The following is a 21,512-nucleotide window of genomic DNA, read 5'->3' on the forward strand; positions in this document are numbered from 1 at the left end:
AGGGGTCCGCAGGGGTTACCTGCCAAGATGGAGTGTAGAGACTCTTCTTTCACCACAACCACCTGCCTGTGAACATCCCTAAGAGGGAGACAGGGAACAACTTACTCTCCACCTGAGATAAACACATCAAAGTGTGTCTCAGCCACTCAGGTACCCTGGTCCCTACACACAAACCCACAGCCCTCCATCCAGAGGTCCCAGGCAGCTGTCTCCAATGCCCACACCCATTCTAGGAGAAGCCAGCTACAGAAGTCATATCAGGAGTGTGGCCACCTTTGCCATCTGGATCCCACTGCTGATGAATCCACCTAAGGACCCTGGCACATGCCATTAGGCAGTGTAATTTGTCATGCAGTTTGTTCCTGTAAGGATGTCAGCAGAGCAGGTTGGCTGACTCATTTCCCTTTGCATTGCCTCCTTAATCCTTAAGCCACAGGGGCAGCCAACACAAGCAGTGTTGCTGACTTCTCAGGGCTTCCTCCTGAGCCCAATGTCTGCCTTTTCTGCTGTGTTCCCTACCCCTGCAGTGAGGTGGGAAATGCATAGCACTGTCTTGCATGAAAACCACCCCACCCTGTGCCTGCCTCTCACCAGACAGACAGTGTAGCTGCAGCAGTGAGCGCCATGACATAGGAACCTGTGCAGTGCAAAGTAGAGATCGGGGACGGCAGGAGGATGGGAGGGAGGAGGCGGCGACCACAGGTGGAGAACACCGACAGCGTCCTCTTTTCACAGGCGACACACACCACATCACTGTGAAGGCAGAGGAGGGGCAGATGTCACGGGGACCAGGTGCTGCAGCAGAGGCAACAACCAGGTTGATGCAGAGCATTCCCTCTGCCTGCTTCTGACATAGCATTCTGCTGAGTAGATGAAGCCAGAGGGAGAGGCCAGAAGAAGTTGTGCAAGGACTAGGTTGGGGTGGGGACAGCAAGGCAGAGCCTACCTGAGATTTCCTAAGAGAGACTTCTGTTCTACTCCTGCCCATATGGCTATTCATACTTTTCTGAGCTAACAAGGAGTGCAAGGGCTTTGGAGTACCACAGCCGTACATGATGGTCACCAGGAGGCATGCCTCACTCATCAGATGAGGAGGCCACAGAAAGTCCATGTGACAGTCTCCTGGGTATCAACAGCCAGAGAAGTCCAAACAAGGTCTCTGCTGAGGCAGGCTGGGAGAGTGTGGGGAACTGGTACAAGTCGCCACAAGTGATGCCAGCAGTATACTCAAAGGGCTGTTATGGTTGAGCTTGGAGAGGCGCGTCACTTTGAGCAAGAAATGCTTCAGAGAAGATGTTTCCATTCCACACACTGTCCAATGCCTCCCTTGAGTGACTACCAGACTCCTTAGGTAAGCCCAGCACAAGTAGGCTTCTGCCATTTCAGCAAGGGACCGCTGAGGCTCAGTCATAGGTGCAAGAGGCTAGAACTCAGACTCCAAGAAGCAAGGACAGGTATGTAGCCAGCAAGGCCCTGACCATAGCAGACCATCCTAAGTCCCCTCCAGGACTTTTATCCTGCTGAGCCAGGGCCTATGGTCTACAGTGCCTGTTGTCCCAGTAGGCCGAGGGTAAGAAGGTTGGCTAAGAAAAGAGCTCTGCCAACTTATTCCTAATGTGACATGTTACTGGTCTCTGAAAAGGGAGAAGCAAGTTGAGGATCTTTTGTTTACAAAATGTCTACTTTGAAAGTATGAATCTTGAGAAAACTTCCAGTAGGACCTGGAAGCAGGGAGTTCTCTGTGTTGCTGTGACTGAATTTTATCTGCTCATTTTGATGGTCAGGGCCTTCCTTGAGCCCTGTAAAGGAAGGAGAAATCTGAATCCTGGCTCAGGAAGCTATTGCTCTAGGCTGTAGCACTAGGGAGCAGGTCTGTAGGCTGGGCCTGAGTAGGTGGGATTATATAGGAGAAGAAGCCCTCAGTTACCTAGCAGGACCCCCTCAATAGCTGCTGTGTTGCTATGGGGATGATTGTGCTAATATCCTTGGTCTTCAATTGAGGCAGGCCTTCAACTGAGGCATGCCATCTGCCTTGGGATCGGGGATGGAGAGTGGAAGCTCTTGTAGCATCCAAAAAATAGGTAGTTGGGATTAGGAGCTCTATGTGCTTTTCCTGAAAGACAATTTCAGTGAGAAACACAATGGCGGGGCTCTTCTAGGTTTAACACCATAAAAATCACTCAGGGCCTATGGGAGTCCTGACCTAAGACCTAAGGCCAGTGTTTGCAGACCTGTGTGAAAGCATTTACATATGACCTTATAATAGAAAACTAAGGATCTAATTGAAATGACTGCATCTGAGTGGTCATCGTTAGAAAGTCCTTGTAAGGGTTTCTACCTAACTAGGGCCCTATGCCTGGCAGACACCTGAGGAAAACATCAGTCCTCTTTTCAGATGGAGCACAGGAAAGACAGAGCTCATACTCATTGCCAGGAGCCGATGGGAAGACACTGTAATTAATCATTGAATTAAGATCTCTCCCCAAAGTGAAGAATCTGGGGAGGACAGGGTTGGGGACTTAGGAGGTAGTCATAAAATCCTGTCCTAACTTGTATGAAAATCTGGGTCTAGGGAAGGAAACCACTGAGGTCAGCAAGAGCCAGGCAGACTTCAGCCTGGAACTTGAGACTTTTGAGAATCTAGCCAGACAAAGAAATAAGACCACCAGATTCAGGGCCTGGCCTGGGTGATTCTCAAGACTCAGGTTCCCCATCTATAACATTGGAATAATCATAATGATTTCATTGATGAGGTAGGGACTGATATGAGAAATGACCATGACTGGCCTGGACTAAGGCCCAATGTGAGCCTCAGTGGAAGCAGTCCTCCCTCAGACAGGCTAAATTCCAGGACAGTAAAAGTGCCACCCAACACAGCTCATGATGTCTACTCTACATGACAAGACAGGTTCCTGCCTGCTCTTACCAGCTGCCGGCAGCAGTGAGGATCCGGCTAGTGAGCACTGTCTCCCACTCCTTTCCTTCCCGGTTGCACTTCAGTCGGCTCAGTTTTACACCCCCCACGGCCGTTACTTCATTTTCCACCTCAATGTACATGGAGGGGTCAGAGCTCACCTAGATGGAGGAAAGCAAACACACATCTTTTCAGGTGAAAGCATGCTTACTCAGACTGTGTTCACAAGACAAGTGAGATGTTCAGGGGCTCTGCAGCCCTGGGCTGTGAAATAGGGGGAAGACACAGACAGGTAGACTAGTTGGTTGGCCAACAAAAGAGGGTAACATTTGGTGGGAGCTGTGTGGGAAACAGGACAGGGCAAGAGGGCCACCATGTCATCTCACAGGGGGATGACTTCCCAAGAACATGCTGAGAGTAAGAACTGCTGGGACAGAGCTGGGAGTGAGACTTGGATTTCTAGCCTCCTTCTTGAAAGATCTTCAAAAACTGCAGTATTTAGTAAGAAGAAAGCCTTTGTCGTACTGGGAGAAAAGTCTAGAAAACGTCAATATTCTCTCTGGCAATGAGTCTCTGTTCATTCTGAGACTATGCTGGTGAGAAAGTCCCCAGCATAGCATGCATGAGAAGTGCCTACTTCAGTGCCTGGCACTAAATGAGCTTAGCTTTGTATGTCTGGAGAGCTAACCAACCCAGGCAGAACAGCTTATAAGTTTGTACTGTGTAGTCATACTAGCAGGTATAGCTGGAGCAGATGAAGGGCTCCACTAGGTGCCATATCCCCTTTATAGACATCCAGAAAGCAAGCATAGCCTCAAGTGGCACTCAAAAGTGAAGATATTCAGGGATGGTTTAGTTTGGAAGGGAAGTTTTGAGTTGCTAACTGCTAGAGAAGCTTCCTGTTTCTATGCACATCAGCAGTAAAAACTAGATGGGTCCTACACTTATCCTTTGGCTCCGCCTGTTTCATTCCTCTGTATTATGGCCCACAAAGACCTATGGCTGGGAAGGGCTGAAGTCTGGCCTTCATTGCCCTATGAAGTCTAACCTGGGCCTGGAGTAGTGGGCAGTCAATGGGATATGACCCATAGATAGGGTCCAAGAATGTTGCCTGAGGACTTGAGGGTGTGTAGAGAGGTCACTATGTGCAAAGCTGCCAAGGAGGGAGAAGCCTGGACACTGTTGCTGGGTTTGAGGGATTATTTGTTCTAGAAATGTGTTTGAATAAGCTCATGGTTATAAGCTTCTCTAAGAGCTCTATCAGCTCTGAGGATGACCCTGTTCCAAGCATCAAGAAGCAGACAGGGGGGCTGGGGATGTAGCTCAAGCGGTAGCACGCTTGCCTGGCATGCGCGGGGCGCTGGGTTCGATCCTCAGCACCACATAAAAATAACATAAAGATGTTGTGTCCACCAAAAACTAAAAAATAAATATTAAAGAATTATCTCTCTCTCTGTCTTAAAAAAAAAAAAAAAAGCAGACAGGCCAATGGAACTGTCAGGAGACTGACCAATGACCCAACAGTTTCATGGGCACCAAGACTGAGGCTGCCAGGACTAAGGGTGGAGATGCAGGAGGCCTCCAGGAAATGAGACACCCAAGACAAGTCTTAAAGGGGCTGGTAATCCAGAAGGAGTGATAGTAAGGGCAACTGAGCATTTGGGACTTCAAAGGTAAACCATGGAGAAAGAGGCCTAAGGGTGGGAAGGAGAAGAAGCTATTAACATTCTTGCCAAGATTTGGTAAGTACTCTGATTAACTATGACTGCCTCCAGAAGAGAATGGAGAGCCACTGCAAACCAGTCCCCAAGGCACTGAAAAGACAGAGTTTATACTGGGAAGAGAAATGTATGTACATGCCTTCAAGGGAGTCATAGGAGTGTCCCGGCACTTACCTGGAGGGTGAATGCTCTCTGGGGGCCTGGTATTGGCAGCTTCAGTGCAAGTGCTGGTGCAGTCAGACACATGGCCTCCTTCTCTGCAGTAAGGGTGGCTGGAGACTAGAAGAGCAGAAACATCCTTGAGCCCCACCCCAACACTATAGGGGAAGCATTAGGTAAAAGTAAGTCACCCAAAAGTGAGGCTGGGTATTTGTACTTACTGTGAGGGAGAAAGCAAAAGAGAATGCTACAAGTATTCTCACCTCACAGATAAGGGAGCTGACACCAGGGAACTTGCTAAAGGGTTCTGGCTGGACTGAAAGGGGGGTGAGGAAGTGTGGCCTCCCGCACTCCATGATACAATCCCTGATGTCTATATCTAAGCCAAATGGTTCCCAAAGCATCCCATACTGACAAGGTGCACCATGGCAAGAAGGGCCTCCCAGTGCAGAGTCCAGGAAGGTGAGTGGGAGCAGGCAGGATGAATCTCAGGCCTCACCTGGACAGACAGAGACATGGGCAGGAGACGGGAGTCCTTCCGAGGACGCCCCTTTTTCTTCTTTTCCACTGTCTCTACCTCAAGCTCAAGTTTTCGCTTGGATAATGAGGATGGCTTAGCCAAGGGGACCTTTTCATCACTGTCACTGCTGCTCTCTAGGAGATCCCGGGGCCTCAGCTCTTTCACAAGATTCTGTTCTTTCAACCTGCACAAACAGACACCATGACTTTCTCCACACAACTATTAATTTTGTAATGTTTAAAAATCCATTTTAATCCCCAAATATTGATTGAAAAATTGAAAAGTTATTAACTCTTTTTAGATCCATCAGAGAATGGAGGTCAAAAGAAAAACTGACACCCTGAAAACTGAAGATGAATAAAGACAAAAAACGCAGCTGGGGCTGGGGATGCGGCTCAAGTGGTAGCGCACTCGCCTGGCATGCATGCAGCCCAGGTTCGATCCTAAGCACCACATACAAACAAAGATGTTGTGACCGCCGAGAACTAAAAAATAAATATTAAAAAATTCTCTCTCTCTTTAAAAAAAAAAAAAAAATCCTATTTAAACAAAACAAAACAAAACAAAACAAAAAAAAAAACGCAGCTGACCTCGATTAGAAGCCAAAGTGGGTACTGGCAGACATACTTTCAAAGTTAACAGTCATGTTGCTGGAGGCTGAGCGTGGATAAGATTGAGAGTTGAAACTCCTGGTTAAGAGGATATCCAAGTGTTCCTTATTTTTACTTTCAAGTACCCTTCCAGGTTGTCAGTGTGAAGATTCAGAATGAAGAAAATAATTCCCTGTGTTCTTTTAGGGTTTGGGGAAGGTAGGTAGACATTTTGAAACATAACCAGACCATAATCTATAGCCAATTCTGCCCTCCAGTGAAACTACCTTGCCAGAGCTTTTTATCTCACCTGGAAGAAGGGCAGGCAATTAACCAATCCAAGCCCCTTTTAGCTTCTGCCCTCTTCCACCACTCTAGGCTAAGAAACTCTTTTGAAAGAATATAGTTAGGCCCAGGGATTCATACTAGAGCCCAGGGATTCTGATCCAACAACAACGTAAAAGGGAAAGTTAAGCATGAGATTATAGAATGTTTCTACTTCCTAATACCTCATCATCACATCAGCAAGGCTTCAGTATAATAACAGTAAATTACAACTGAGAGAGCTGCAAGACACTGACACCAACCCTCCCCCACTTTTTTTAAAAAAATGTGATACAGGGGATTGAACTCAGTGGTGGGGTACCACTAATCCCCAACACTTTTTACTTTTTATCTTAAGATAGGGTCTTGCCAGGCTGGGAATTGGCAATCTTCCTGCTCAATCCCGTGAGTGGCTGGGATTACATGCATGTGTAATTTGGGTGTGGTGACACCCAGTTCATAGATTGTATTTAAAGAGTTTCTAGGGAAACCTAAAGACTACAGACAAAGCAAGGTCACTGGAAGAAACTGAAGCTTCTGACCTACAGTTATAAGAAAGAAAACAGCCTAACTCCTAGCCAGATAAACAAAACCTCATGAATGCCTGTATACCTCATTTCCACTTATCCAATACAATATGCCTAGCTTTACAAGGTACGAAAAAAGGCAAAATGAAATAAACAAAAAACCAAAACCACAACCAAAAAAAACCCCAAAAGCAAAAGTAAAACACAAAATAAGAAACAAAAATATACACAATGCTGAGACACAAGAAACAAAAACATACAAAATGTAGAGACAAAGCAGACATCAGAGTTAGGTACAGCAGAAATTTTGGAATTATCATACCAAGATTTTAAATAACTGATAAATAAGCTAAGGGCTCCAATGGAAAAAGTTGAAGAGATGGGAAGTCTCAGAATTTAATAATAATAATGATAATAATAAAAGCTGAGAATATGAAGAACAAGAATAGCAAAGAGCTTCTCCAAATCAATTAAAGATACCGAAGCACTGATACATAAAGCTCAGAGAACACTTACAAGATAAATACCAAATATCTATACCTAGGCATAACATACTCAAACTATAGAAAACCACAGAAAATTTAGAAGACAGGAGGAAAAAAAACCCTCTTTATAAGACAAAAGGATAAACTACGTTATATTTTCCATTCAAGAGAAACCCACTAAGCCACATGCAGTGATGAACACCTGTAGCCCCAGCTACTCAGAGGCTAAGGTAGATGGATCACTTAAGCTCAGAAGTTGGGACTAGCCTGGGAAATAAAGTAAGATCCTGTCTAAGACAAACAAACAAATGCACCAACCTAGAAATCTGTATCCAGTGAAATCAAGCTTCAAAAATGAAGAAGATATAGACTTTCTCAGACAAAAACAAATACCTGAATGAATTTGTTAGCAGACCTGCCTTGCAAAAAATGTTAGTTCTTTAAAGAGAAGGAAAATGATGTATCTCAGAAACTCATATCTGTATGAGGAAAGGAAAACTGTTAGAGAAGGAATAAATGGACATAAAAGAAAATATTTTACTCTTCTCAATTGATCTAAGAGACAACTTTTTATTCAAACTAATAATGGCAACAATGTATTGGATGATTAAAATTTATAAATAAATGAAGTGGTAATAATGTTATAAGGCACAGAAGGAGAAATTTGGAATATTTTGTATTAAGATGCCTGTACTATCCATGACAATAGTCTAGATTGATTGCAAATATTCACTGCAAACACCAGAGCAACTGCAAGAAAGTTTTAAAAAGAAGTATAATAATGCTGAGAGGAGAGAAAATGGAATTATATAAAATACTCAATTAGAAATGGAGAGGAAGATAAAAAATGAAGGACAAATCCAATGAATAGAAACAGTTACACACATGGTAGACACTAATCCAACTATATCAATAAACACTTCAAATGTGAATGCTCTAAATACACCAATTACAGACAAAACGAATGGAAAAAATGTTTCTAAAAGATGGGTTTATATTAAACATTTAAAAAAATTTTTTAAGATGTTGATGGACCTTTATTTTATTCATTTGTTTATATGCGATGCTGAGAATTGAACCCAGGGTCTCACACATGCTAGGCAAGTGCTCTTACTACTGAGTCACAACTCTAGTCCCTAAACATTTTTTAAAAATATTTTTTCTTAGTTGTAGATGGACACAATACCTTTATTTCATTTGTATAGTTTTATGTGGTGCAAGGGATCGAACCCAGTGCCTCACACATGATAGAGATAGGGCATACAGCTCAGTGGGAGAGGACATGCTTAGCATGGCCAAGAACTTGGGTACAATCTAAAGCGCACACACAAAAAAGTAAAGGAATTCCAACTGTATGACATTCTGGAAGAGGCAAAACTATGCAGACAGTAAAAAGAATCTGTGGTTGCTAGGAGTTAAGGGGGAGGGAGGGATTAGTTGGAGGACAGAATTTTTAGGGCAGTAAAACTATTCCTTTTTTTTTTTTTAAGTTTTTTAGTTATAGTTGGACACAATATATTTATTTTGTTTATTTATTTTTATGTGGTGCTGAGGATCGAACCCAGGGCCTCACACCTGAGAGGCAAGTGCTCTACCACTGAGCTATAACCCCAGCCCCATCAAAACTATTCTGTGAAGTACTCTAAGGGTGGATTGAAAACCCATAAAATGAACACCACCAAAACTGAACCCTAATGTAAACTGTAAACTCAGTGATAATAATGTGTTCCACATCAGATTTTGACAATGGAGGGAGGCTTTGTATTTATGGGGACAGGGTCACATGGGAACTCTAATTTCTACTCAATTTTACTCTGAAACTAAAACTGCCCTAAAAATAGTCTATTTAAAAACAAAAACAAGAGATAAAGATATGCTAATCTAACATTAATCTAAAAAAGCTATATTAATTTCAGACCAAGTAGGCACCAGAGCAAGAAAAGCTAGCAGGGATAAAGAGAAGCATTACACAATGATAAAGGGGTCAGTTATCCAAGGAGACCTAATAATCCTTAATTCGTGTGTGTCTAACAACAGAATATCAAAATATATGGGCCCAAACTAATAGACTACAAGGAGAAATATATGAATTATAGTAGAGATTTTAATATCCCTATAAGAGAAACAGATCTAGTAGATAGAAAATCAATATGGAAATAATTATTTGAACAATATCGTCATATGTGTGTGTGTGTGTACACATACTAGGGAGTTGAACCTGGGGGCGCTTTACCACTCTTTTTTTCACTTTGACACAGTTTCCATGCTGGCCATGAACTTGTAATTCTCTTGACTCAGCTTCCCAAGTAGCTGGCATGTACCATGGTGTCTGGCAATTATTTGGACTTCACTGACATTTTAAGAAACACTTTTTTCAACAATAGTAGAATACACATTTTTCTCAAGCTCACATGGAATAGTCATCAAAATACACCACCATTCTAGGCCATAACTCTATATGTTCTCAGACCACAATGAAATTAAACCAGACATTAATCACTAAAAGATAATAGGAAAATACCCAAATATTTAAAGATCAAACAGAAATAACATTTGTGGCACAGAGTAAAAGCAATGTGGCAAGAGTAAAAGGGAAATTTAAGGCACTGAATGTATATATTAGAAAAGAAAAATCTGAAGTCAATAATTTAAACTTCCCCATCATAAAAAACGAACAGTAAGCCTAAAGTAAGCAGAAGAAATTAAAATAAAAATTACAGATATCAATGAAGTTGAAAATATAAAAACAAAAGAGGGGAAATCAATGAATGAAAAAGCGAATTTTTTTAAAAAGATCAGTAAAATTGTTAAACTTGTAGGCAATTTAATCAAGAAAAAAGGAGAAGACACAAATTACTCAGAAATGAAGATGACATTCTCACTACTGATCTCATGGACACAAACATCCTAAGAGGAATAAAATTTCTCTTCTTTTCAACACTTTTATTCTTGCATATTTGAATACTTAGATGAAGTATACCAATTCCTTGAAAGAAATCTACCAAAACTCACACAAGGAAAATTTAGATCATTTGAATAAATCTCTATTTATTAATCAAATGGATTCAACAATTAATAACCTTCCAAGAAAGCATGAGGCCTAGATTGTTTTACTAGTGATTTCTATCAAACATTCAAGGAACAAATTATATCAATTCTCTACAATCTGTTATAGAAGATAGAAACAGAGGAAATATTTCCTAATTCCTATGAGGCTATCGTTATCCTAATACCAAACCCAGACAAAGACATTACAAAATAGAAAAACTCTTAACAGATGGACATCTCTCATTAAACATAGAGGCAGGATCCCTAAAGCTTAGGAAATAATGCCAAGAGTTAACAAATGGAATGGTAGCAAATTAAAAAGAGTCAGCACAGTAAAGGAAACAATTAGAAATGTGAAGAGATAACCTACAGAATGGGAGGAAAATCTTTGCTAGCTACTCTTTGACAAAGGATTAATATCTAGAATATATGAAGAACTCAAAAAACTTTATACCAAAAAACCAAATAACCCAATTAATAAATGGACAATGAATTACATAGACCCTTCTCAAAAGAAGAAATATAAATGGCCAACAAATATATGAAAAATGTTCAACATCATTAGCATTTAGGGAAATGCAAATAAAAACTACACTGAGATTTCATCTCACACCAGTCAGAATGGCATCATCAAGAATACAAACAATAATAAATGCTGGATAGGATGTGGAGAAAAAAAAAACAAACACTTTTACACTGTTGGTGGAACTGTAAATTAGTACAACCTCTATGAAAATCAGTATGGAGGTTCCTCAAAAGGCCAGGCATGGAACCACCATTTGATCCATCTATACCACTCCTCAGTATTTATCCCAAGGAATTGAAGTCATCATACTTTCATGCCTACCCATGTTTATAGCAGCACAATTCACAATAGCCAAACTAATGAAACCAGCCTAGGTGTCCCTCAGTGGATGAATACATAAAGAAAAGATGGTAAATATACACAATGGAGTTTTATTCAGCCATGAAGAAAATGAAATTGTGTCATTTTCAGGAAAAAGGGACCATTATCAGACCAATATGTTAATCGAAATAAGTAAAATTCAGAAAGTCAAAGGTCATACATTTTCTCTCATATGTGGAAGCTAGTGAGGAAAAGAAAGGTGGAGGCAAGTCTCATGAAAATCAAACGGAGATCAATAGAGAAAAGGGACCAAGTGGTGGAAGGTGGGGAGAGAGGGAGCATGTTTTGGGGAGTGATACTGGCCAAATTATATTGTGTATTGTGCACATGTATGAATATGTTACAAGTCCCATCATTCCACACAACTATAATGCACCAATAAAAAAATGTGAAAATAAAAACAATAGATGCAAAAAAATCCTTAATAAAACATTAGCATATTGAACCCAACAACATATGTAAGGAATTATACTCCATAACCTAAAGGGATTTATTCTAAGTATGCATACCAGTCCAACATCCAAAAATCAATTTATTCATTAAGAAGTTTAAAGAAAAAAAAATCTTGTAATTAAAAAAAAATCATGATTATCCTGAGATGTAGAAAAAGTACTTCACAAAATCAAACAACATTTATGAAATTAACTCTCAGCAAAATAGGAATAGAATGGAGTTTCTTCAACTTGATTAAGAATACCTACAAAACCCCCTATTGCTAAAATCATAATGGTGAAAAACTAGATTATTTTCCTCCTTGATTTTCTCAAAGGCAAAGATATCCTCTCTCACCATTCCTCTTCAACACGTTGCACAGGAAGTCAGTCCTACCTAGTGCAATAATAACATGAGAAAGAAAGATAAGGCACATAGACTGGAAAGGAGGAAAAAACTATCTTGATTCACAGATGACATCAATGTCTTATAGAAAATACCAAAGAATAAACAACAACAAAAACTAACAAGTGATAATAGCAAGGTTGCAAGATATAATAAACAACAACAAAAACTAAGAAGTGATAACAGCAAGGTTGCTTTCTATGTATTAACAATGAACAATTGGAATTTGGATTCCCTACTTCTAATCCTCTAGAACAGGGCAAAGAATCCATCTGTGGATATAGCTTATTGTTCTGGAAACTCTAAGTTAGTGCTTGCCAAAATAATTTTTAAAAGTTCAGAGTGTATATAATAAGAGTTTTGTAAGATACCATAATAATTTCAAATCAAGGCCAAACTATCATGTAAGTTTCTCAATGGCCTGATCATGTCCTGCCATTTCAACACTAGCCTAGGAAGGCCATTTTGCTTGGCACTGCCCCAACTTATCCTGCTTCCCTCTCCATTGCTGGGACCTCTGAGAGCCCTTGGGAGTCTCCCTCTTCCTGCCTCTGCCTGTCACTCTGTTCAGGGCTCCTGAGGGAAGTGGCCTATTGAGAACAACATATATCTCCTCAACCTGTGAGTGGGCCTATACCAGTGGTCACCCAGTGACCCTAGAGGATCTGCTGAGGAAGAACATAGCTGGCCAGAGCTGCCCTACTTGTGAATGGGTCTCATTCTAGGTTCTGTCTGCTTAGGCCAACTTTTCTTGTAGTAACTTACCCTAGGGCCCTATGTCTCTCCCTGACAAACGGTTAGAAAGCAGGTTGGAGTAGAGGATTCACAAGTTCACCCAGAAATACCACCCTGCACCTGGGAGGCTAGTATTTGGCTCCCAATCTCACCTGAGGTTCTTGGTTAAGAGGGTCAATCAGGTTTGCTTGGGCCTCATTGCTCAGACACAATGAGGTACAACAAAATAGCAACAGCAGGAGTTGACCTGTGCTGCTCACTGTGACACAAGGATCAGGACAAGGTTCTAGAGGAACTCATTCTTAAATGCCCAAGGGACACCTTCTATCAGGCCTGGTCTCCTGTGAGGACCATGCTAGCAGTGAAGAGACAGGCTCAGAAAGAAAATGTATCTGAACATCCACTAAGATGGAAAACTGGGACTCAACTGTGGTGTGTATGGCTCTGAGAGCAACATCTAACCACTGAGAGACACAAGGCCCCAAAGGGAAACTTTCACTGATGAGTATGTTTGGGGATTCCTCCTAGCTTTTATCAAGATCCAACTAAACTTAAAAAAACATTTCTCTTTTTCATGATGGGGATCAAACTCAGGGCCTTGTGCATTATTAGGTAAGCATTCTACCACTAACCTATATCCCCAGGCTTCCAACTTTTTCTTAGAATTTAGCACTAGAACACATTCTGTCTTGAAAGCAGGAAGCTCAGCCCCAAGTGAATACTTGCTCACTGCCACTTTCAAGTGAGAATCACAGAATGACAAACTTGATGATTCCTTATTCTACAGGTCTTGTAAGAGCTGTATGTATAGCTAAAATGTGTTGAGATCTTGGGAACAGAGCTGATGAGGGATTAACCCTAATGACATCAGGACCCTAGAATTTGCAGGCAAGAAATTGCCTCCAGCCTGGGCATGGGGATGTATGCCTGTAATCCCAGCTACTTGAAAAGCTGAGGTAGGAGGATAGCAATTTCCAGGCCAGCCTGGGCAACTTAGTAAGACTCCATCTAAAAATAAAAATAAAATAAGAAGAATAGAATAAAAGGGCTGGAGATGCAGGTCAGTGGTAAAATGACACTGGGATTCAATCCCTAATACCATACACACACACACACACACACACACACACACACACACACAAAAAGCCTCTAGCAGCCCAATTCAATAGTATCTCCTCTGCTTCTTGGTCAGGATATATATACAACCCAAGAGAAAGAGCTAGGAATTAGGAGTACCTGGGCCAGGGGCCAAGGAACTAGACAAGACAAACATAGGGTAACTTTCTCAAAGAACACAAAAACTTTCTATTTATAGAACTCTGCTATTCTCTCAGTTGGGTAAATAATTTTATTCTGGTCAGAATTCACTATATTTCCAAAATTGGATTCAATTAATTTGTTAACTCCTATAGACAACAGCTCTGGCAGCATGTCCTTTGGGGGACTCCTATAAGGTGCACATCCCTGCATCCCTACAATTTGGCTCTGCAGCACTCTGACCAGTTCTTCAGACTGAATGATTTGTTGGCTGTAATCTGCTCTTTTGAAATAGCCACTGACTTTTTAGTTGCAATGATTATTTTTCTTTTCAAACCAAGAAGTACTTTGGTTCATTTCCAAATTTGGCTGGACTTTTTGATGGTGTGTTATTCTTTTTATCCTTTATTGAGACATAATTCACATATAATAAAATTCATTTTAAAATACCAAATTTAGTAGTTTTTAGAATATTTATAAGTTTGTGCAACCACTGCCATCATCTCATTTCAGGGATATTTCATAATTCCAAAAAGAAACTATACCCATCAATAATCACTCCCTTTCCTTTCCTCCCCTCCCAACTCCTGGCAATTACTAACTGACTTTCTGTCTAGACTTGTTTATTTTGGATGCTTCACATAAACAGAATCATACAATAAGTGGTTCTTTTGTTATTGGCTAAGGTCTATCCCTGTTGTAGCACAGGCAAGTACTCCATTCTTTTGGATTCATGAATAATATTCTATTGTATGGATATATCATACATGTTGTCAAAGAGTTAATGGAAATTTGAGGTGTTTCTACTTTTTGATTATTATGAGTAGTAACGATATGAATCTTTGTGTACAAGTTAATGCATTAGCATATGCTTTCAATTCCCTTGGGTACACCTATTTAACCATTTGAGGGACTGCTAGACTGTTTTCCAAAGCAGCTGAACAATATTCCCTCCAGCAGTATATGAGGGTTCCAAGTTTTCCCTATCCTCACCAATACTTATTTAAAAATTTTTTTTTAGTTGTAGATACATAATATCTTTATTTATTTATATGTGGTGCTGAGGATAGAACTGAGTGCCTCATATATTCGAGGCAAGTGCTTTACCACTGAGCCACAGCCACAGCCCCTCACCAATACTTATTATCTGACAATCTGATCTTATGATTTCAGCTACCTTAATTGATGTGAAGTGATATCTTATTATGTTTGGTATGTGTGTGTGGTGGTGGGGCGGGGCAGAGATACTGGGATTGAACCCAGGGCCCTGCACATATTAGGAAAGTGCTCCCACCCTCAGTCCTTTATTTTATTTAGAATGAGTCTTGTTGTCTAGGCTGGTCTTCAGCTTGTGATCCTCTTGCCTCAGCTTCTAGGTAGTTGAGATTACAAGTGTGTGCCACCACACCCAACTAATCATTGTACTTTTGATTTGCATTTCACCCTGATGGCTCATGACGTGGTTATGACTCTTTTGGCAGTACTCCTGTAACCCATCAGTGCTGTACTGCTGAGACACATCCTTAATCCTTTTTATTTTAAGTCAGGGTCTTGCTAAATTGCTGAGGCTGGCCTTGAACTTGGGATCTGCCTTCCTCAGCCACCAGAGTTGCTGGGATTACAGGCATGCACCACCTGACGNGCTTTCTTCTAAAAGTTTTATAGTTTTAATTCTCAAACTTAGTTCTATTTTGGTTTATCTTTCATGATTTTAAGTGTATCTATTGTTTCCATCTGAAAATTCTATAATCAGAGGTTAAATGAAGTCTAAACTTCTTACTCATCCTGTCCCTGATATTTGGGCATACTGCATTCTTCATATATTTTGTTACTTTCAATCTTAAATTCATTTTTGTGGTCCTTTATTGGTGGAAATGCTGCCTGGAACAGAAATATCTCTGCTGGGTGGATCTGCTTCAAGTACCTATGAATGTTAACTAGATAAGTTTTGTTCTGTGTTCATTTTTATTGGCATTTCATTTCATGGCTGGTGATTTCTGGATAATATGGGTAATGTTAACTCGGCCTAGAATCCACAAGGATAGGCCTGTGGTAACAGACTCAAAATGAGGCATTCCAACTTCTCTGCCGTATGTCTGGCTGCCAGTCGGGTTTTCTTTAGTGCCAACTTCTTATTAGAAATGTCCTTTTTCAAGTGGCTTCACTTTATGCTGATGACTTAATTCCAACTCCTACATGGTTCAAGTACAACACTCTGAACTGACTGATGGTGGCCATTAAAATTCAAGGCCCTGGAGCAGGGTGCAATAGTGTACGCCTAATAATGACTTTAGAGGTTGAAGCAGGAGGATTGCAAGTTTGAGGTCAGCTTCAGCAACTAAGCAAGGCCCTAAGGCACTTAGTGAGACCCTGTCTCAAAATAAAAACTAAAAATTAGAGCTAGGGATGGTAGTATAGCAACCCTGGATTCAATTCTCAGTACAAAAATAAAAAAAGTAAGGCCCTTAGTCATGAGGTTGGCAGCCCCTAAGCCCAACACCTACAGTGAGCAGTGTGGTCCTGCCCACTGCTCAGTTTTTTTGTTCACTTTTAGATTTTGGCTCCTAGGAGCCAGATGCAGTGGTACATGCCTGTGAGACTAGCTACTTGAGAGACTGAAGCAGCAGGAGGATCATAAGTTTGAAGCCAGCCTGGGCAACTTAGCAAGGCCCTGTCTCAGAATAAAAAATAAAGAGGTCTAGAAATGTAGATCAGTGGTAGAGTACCCCTGGATTCAATCCTCAGCACCACTAAAAAAGAAAAAAACATTAGCACCTAGATTCAATCCAACACTTATGAAGTGTGTACTAGCAGGAAGGCTTTCAGATTCTTCCAATTGCTGCACAGAAAAATTACAAGTAAAATAATCATATTAAATTTTTTATACTAGAGCAAGCATGTTACATTACAGAGTAGAATAGAAGATTCCACAATAAGTTCACAAAACTTGAAGGGAGTATCTTCCCATGATGGCCCACAGGGAAAACAAATCCTGCACAGACAAATGGTTTTTTAAAATATTTTTTTAGTCATAGTTGGACATAATACCTTTATTTTATTTATTTATTTTTATGTGGTGCTGAGGATCGAACCTAGCACCTCACAAGTGCTAGGCGAGTGCTAGACCGCCGAGCCACAACCCCAGCCCAGACAAATGGTTTTGTGATCATCAGCAAAGTCCTAGGGGACAGCACGCTGTGGTTTTAGTTCCAAGACATGGATGACTGCAAGTGCCCCTCTTATTTGGCACCTATTTGCTTTGTGGCTGCTTTAAGAGTCTCTGACCAATATTCCTGTACTGGACTGTTGGTGACACAGGCTGGGTTTTGTGTGCCCAGGGCTGCCAAGTGAGCCCTAGTTGCCCTGTAGTAGGACACAACCCTGAGAGTATAGCTCTTGTGTTCAGCCCTTATGGAGGAAAGTGGTCCAGCCCATGTCTAGCTCCCCAACCCTGGACCCTCTGGGATGTACAATATGCTCCCTTCTGTGGCAGGCTTGGAGGGAAGGCCCTCCCAGGAGGCAGAGAAGCTCAGTGCCAATGGCAGAGGTTGCACATACTTGCTTTAGCTGCCCTGGGAAGATGCTCTCTTGCAACCACAGCAAATAAAGAACTATAGCCCACTTATCTTTGCTGCTGTGTACTAGAGAAGTATAGAAAATGAATTAGTAGCACCCAGTCTATATGAGCACAGAAGCCCATCAAACCTCATAAAAATCTCATCTAGATGTCACTTGTATCTCAGCTTTCCACTTCTAGTCAGTTTCTGAGCAGAAGGTCATGACTTACACTGTGCAACAACATCAGAACCTTCCATCTCTCCAATCAATCTCTTTCTCTTCTTCTGGGCAAACTGGGCTCCACTCAAAGGACAATATTACTGTTCACACAGACTGCACTGAGCAGCACTTGTGCCTTTCCCCTTGATGTTCTTTTGCTCAGTATATTCCCCCACAGCTCCTTCTAGCCCCTCCCCACTTTAAGCAGCTCTTCTTTTCTCCTGGGAGCTAGAGGTTCACACCAGCTTCTGCAATTGTGATCCCCTGCAGGAGGCAGGCTGCCTGGAAGAACTGCAACATAATGGCCCTTCTCTGGGCTCTTCAGGTTCCATGCATCCAACACCTACCTTTCAACAGCTGTCGAAGTCACACTTGTCAAGGAAGGAGCACCTGGCGTGGCTTTGGACCGCTCTGTGAATCGGGAGTCAAATGCTTTCATGGGTTCAATCTTGGACGGGGTTGTTAACACGGAGGGTGACAATGCAGCAGTAGTAGAGGTAGCATTCATACTAAAGGGTGAAGAAGATGGGAGGTACATCAAGCACAATCCCAAAGGGATTTGTAGGTGTAGGACTTAAGTTATTTGGAGCCTATGGAAAGGGGCACAAATATCAAACTTTTATAAGCAAAAAAAATTCCTGATTTATTTTTTAAAAATTTTATGCTGGAATTCTAAAAGTCTACATGAGAAAATCAACAGTAAATGCCTTCATATTTGCCTGTGTTTTGTTCTGAGAGCTTTTTGGAGTAGCTAACCATAGAACCCCATCTCTACAACCTGAACACAGCATGTATCCCCCTAAACCACCCTAACCACTAACCTTTGCTACTTCTACACGGATTAGATGAGAAAAGTCCTCACTCAGGTTTCTGAAGCTTTGGTCTGTTTTTGGCCTTCATCCTTGGCCTAGCTAGCCCCTTCCATCCTGAATGGCCCTCTCATTTCTCACTGTGACAATGACATATTCTTAGGGCTCTCCTCCAAGTTTTCACCCCATAGCCCTTGCTTTCTATTCCACAGAGAAAGGAGAGGCCCAGGCATGAGGTTCCCCAGCTTCCCCCCTGCCCAAGTCTATCCCATAACCTTGGGCCCAAAGCCCCTGGGCCTCCAACTGATTCCATGCAGACTAACACCTCCATCCCTATCTGCTTGGATCCCATACCAGATGCCTAGTAGTCACCCTGGACAGCACTTTCCTCCTGTAAGATCAATCTCTGAAATGTTTCTCAGCTCTGGTGCTATTTATCTTTCCCAGACACCCTTCCTCCTTCGATGCTTTATTTCCCAACTGTTCTTGCTGCATTGTCTCCTCTTCTGATCTACCTCAGAGTTCCCTAAGAGGAATGCCTTTAATGCTTATTGTGTCTCCATGGTCCCAATGTAAAAGCAGAAGGCTATGTAACACAGGACCTTATCACCAACCCACAGAGAATCATTTCCACAGTTATCAGCCAAGGACTAAATTTGGGCACCAATGCTATTGGAACCATCTTCTTAAAATGCAAGTCCAAACCCTTCTGTGTCTCCACTCAGCAAAACCCAGATTATCTGGTTCAGCACAGGAACCCAGTCTCTCTCCTTTCTTTCCTGGCTCTCCTCAGAGCCTCAGAGTTCTGCTCTTGTCACTGCCACACTCCACAATGGCTTATATGGGCCCTGGGCTGGGCAAACTTCTGAAAAGCCTCCCTGAGATCTGCCCATCAATCCCCCTGATAGCTAGGCATTTGTGCATAGGGACTCCAGGAGCTACCCTTCAACCCTGTGGTTGCTTTTTCCTCATCAGCCCACATATTTATTCCTTGAGGACAAGAACCCACCAATCAATCCCCTATGGAAACCAGATACCTGCAGTGTGTAACCCAGAGCAGTGTGGAGCAAATGCTCACTTCTGGCTCTTATTTATGCTCACCTGGTCCTTTCTGACTTCCAACTTGGTTTGGAATGGTCAGTGAGGACACAGGCTCTCTGAGTAAATATGATTCTGACAGTGTCAGGGGATTTGTGTGTCTGCACAAAAGTGCGTGCCTGGGACGAATAATGAGCAAGGATTACAGCACAGAGAAGTGCTGTAAAAGCCCTAGAAATGCAAGGCTACAAACAGTGTAGATCTGCCAAAAGGTAGGGCTGACCCTGTGGCAGGTAGCATCTCACTGGCAGGTACCCAGCCTCCATATCCTGCACCGTGGTTGGCCATGAAACCATCTTTGTGATGATCCTTATAGTCCTATGCTTCAGAGACTTGCCTGAACAATTCTCCCTTCCAAATAGCCCCTCATTTAAAATCAAGCATTTCTTTCTTTTGTTTTATTGAAGGGCCACAAAGTGAGAAGAGAATGAAATTCTCATCCCTGTAACCATGTCCAAAGCTAAACCTTCCCCAGGGACAGTGATCTTGGCACCCACTAACCTGTCCTTACTGACAGACTCGCCTGCAGGCCTGGCACTGGCAGCTGCCACAGGCTCTGTGCAAGGCTTCGAGGCGCCGAAGGAGTTGGGGGTACTGGAGTCCAATGGCAGTAGCTGCTGACTGCTATGAGAGGAGAGCATGGTGCCTGCCAGTGAGCCCGAGAGTGGGATGCTGTTAAAGAATGCCGTGGAGAAGTCCCTGTTGCCAAGCAAGAACAAAAGTCAGCGAAAAAATCAGATGCTGTACCAAATATTTCATACCTTCTAAATAACATTTTTCTGGGTCCAGAGGCAATGTATTTTCATGGTAGGTAGATTGGAAAGTTACAGCAAATTCAAATGAAAATGAAAAGTATCTAATACAATATATTTAACTGAATCTAAGATGCATTAGTACTATATGTATCACTGAGACAACAATGCTACTTTTATAATTGTCAGATGCCATTTAAGACTGTATGATGCACCCTCATCTTAGGAGTTACACTTTGTAATCAGGTATGTCAGAATGAAGGAAATGCAGCATAGTGAGAAAGCCTTCCTACTGGATAGATGTTAACACAATTTACCTAACCAAGCCTCTACCAAGAAACAACTCTTTCTGTGACAGATAATGTTGCCACAGGAAGGAAGATAGTACATTGTTAAGACTGAAGGTCCTGGGCCAGACCAGCCAGGGCTGACGACTCTGCCATTCGTGAGCTTATGATCTTGTGTGTTTTAATGACATCTATGGTGCCTCAGGTTTCTGTCTGTAAAACAGAAAGTGCTAGGACTCTTCTCATGGGATTGTTTTCCAGACTGAAAAAAGTTGAGGTAGCACATACCTAGAACACAGAGTAGTTGCTCAAGACATCTAGAATTATAGTAACTGCTATTACATCTGTTGATTCACAAATTACATGGAATAAATACCTACACGTGGAATTGGAGCAGCAAATGGAAAGTTTTTTCATGATTTATAATAAACATTTCTAAGGTTCCCTCCTTAGAGTTTTCTATTACAAGCCATTTTTAAGAGTTCTTATTTTCCCACTTCAATGAAGTTTTATGAAATTTCATGAGTTGTCAATCTGATGGATAAAAAATGATATCTTACTACAGTGTTGGTTTACAATTATTCTGATGCAAGATTAAATATTTTTCATATTTGATTTCCTTTTTTGTGAACTCTCTTCATGTTTCATATATTGCTCTATTTGACTACTGGTCCTTATCACTGATTTTAAAGAAATAATTTTATATATATATATATATATATATATATATATATATATTTTTTTTTTTTTTTTTTTTTTTTTTTT

The 21,512-nt window shown here is 41.6% G+C and overlaps 1 protein-coding gene across 9 annotated transcripts in view; it reads right to left on the reverse strand.

The window, feature by feature from the left end:
* Positions 1–21,512, reverse strand: part of LOC107154714 (protein HIRA) — a 99,436-nt gene that overhangs the window by 19,194 nt on the left and 58,730 nt on the right. For 5 of the 9 annotated variants that reach the window (XM_048785132.1, XM_048785131.1, XM_015500399.1 and 2 more), the window contains 7 exons: positions 20,210–20,407; positions 18,149–18,310; positions 5,294–5,498; positions 4,810–4,914; positions 2,927–3,075; positions 592–753; positions 20–78 (listed from right to left, as the gene is read on the reverse strand). In XM_048785132.1, the coding sequence (XP_048641089.1) occupies positions 20–78; positions 592–753; positions 2,927–3,075; positions 4,810–4,914; positions 5,294–5,498; positions 18,149–18,310; positions 20,210–20,407 (1,040 nt within the window). The remainder of the gene's footprint in view (positions 1–19; positions 79–591; positions 754–2,926; positions 3,076–4,809; positions 4,915–5,293; positions 5,499–18,148; positions 18,311–20,209; positions 20,408–21,512) is intronic. The other 4 variants (XM_048785135.1, XM_048785133.1, XM_048785138.1 and 1 more) reach the window with 4 other exon arrangements.

The sequence above is a fragment of the Marmota marmota genome, unplaced genomic scaffold (assembly GCF_001458135.2).
Source record: "Marmota marmota marmota unplaced genomic scaffold, marMar, whole genome shotgun sequence".
Taxonomy (NCBI): Eukaryota; Metazoa; Chordata; class Mammalia; order Rodentia; family Sciuridae; genus Marmota; species Marmota marmota.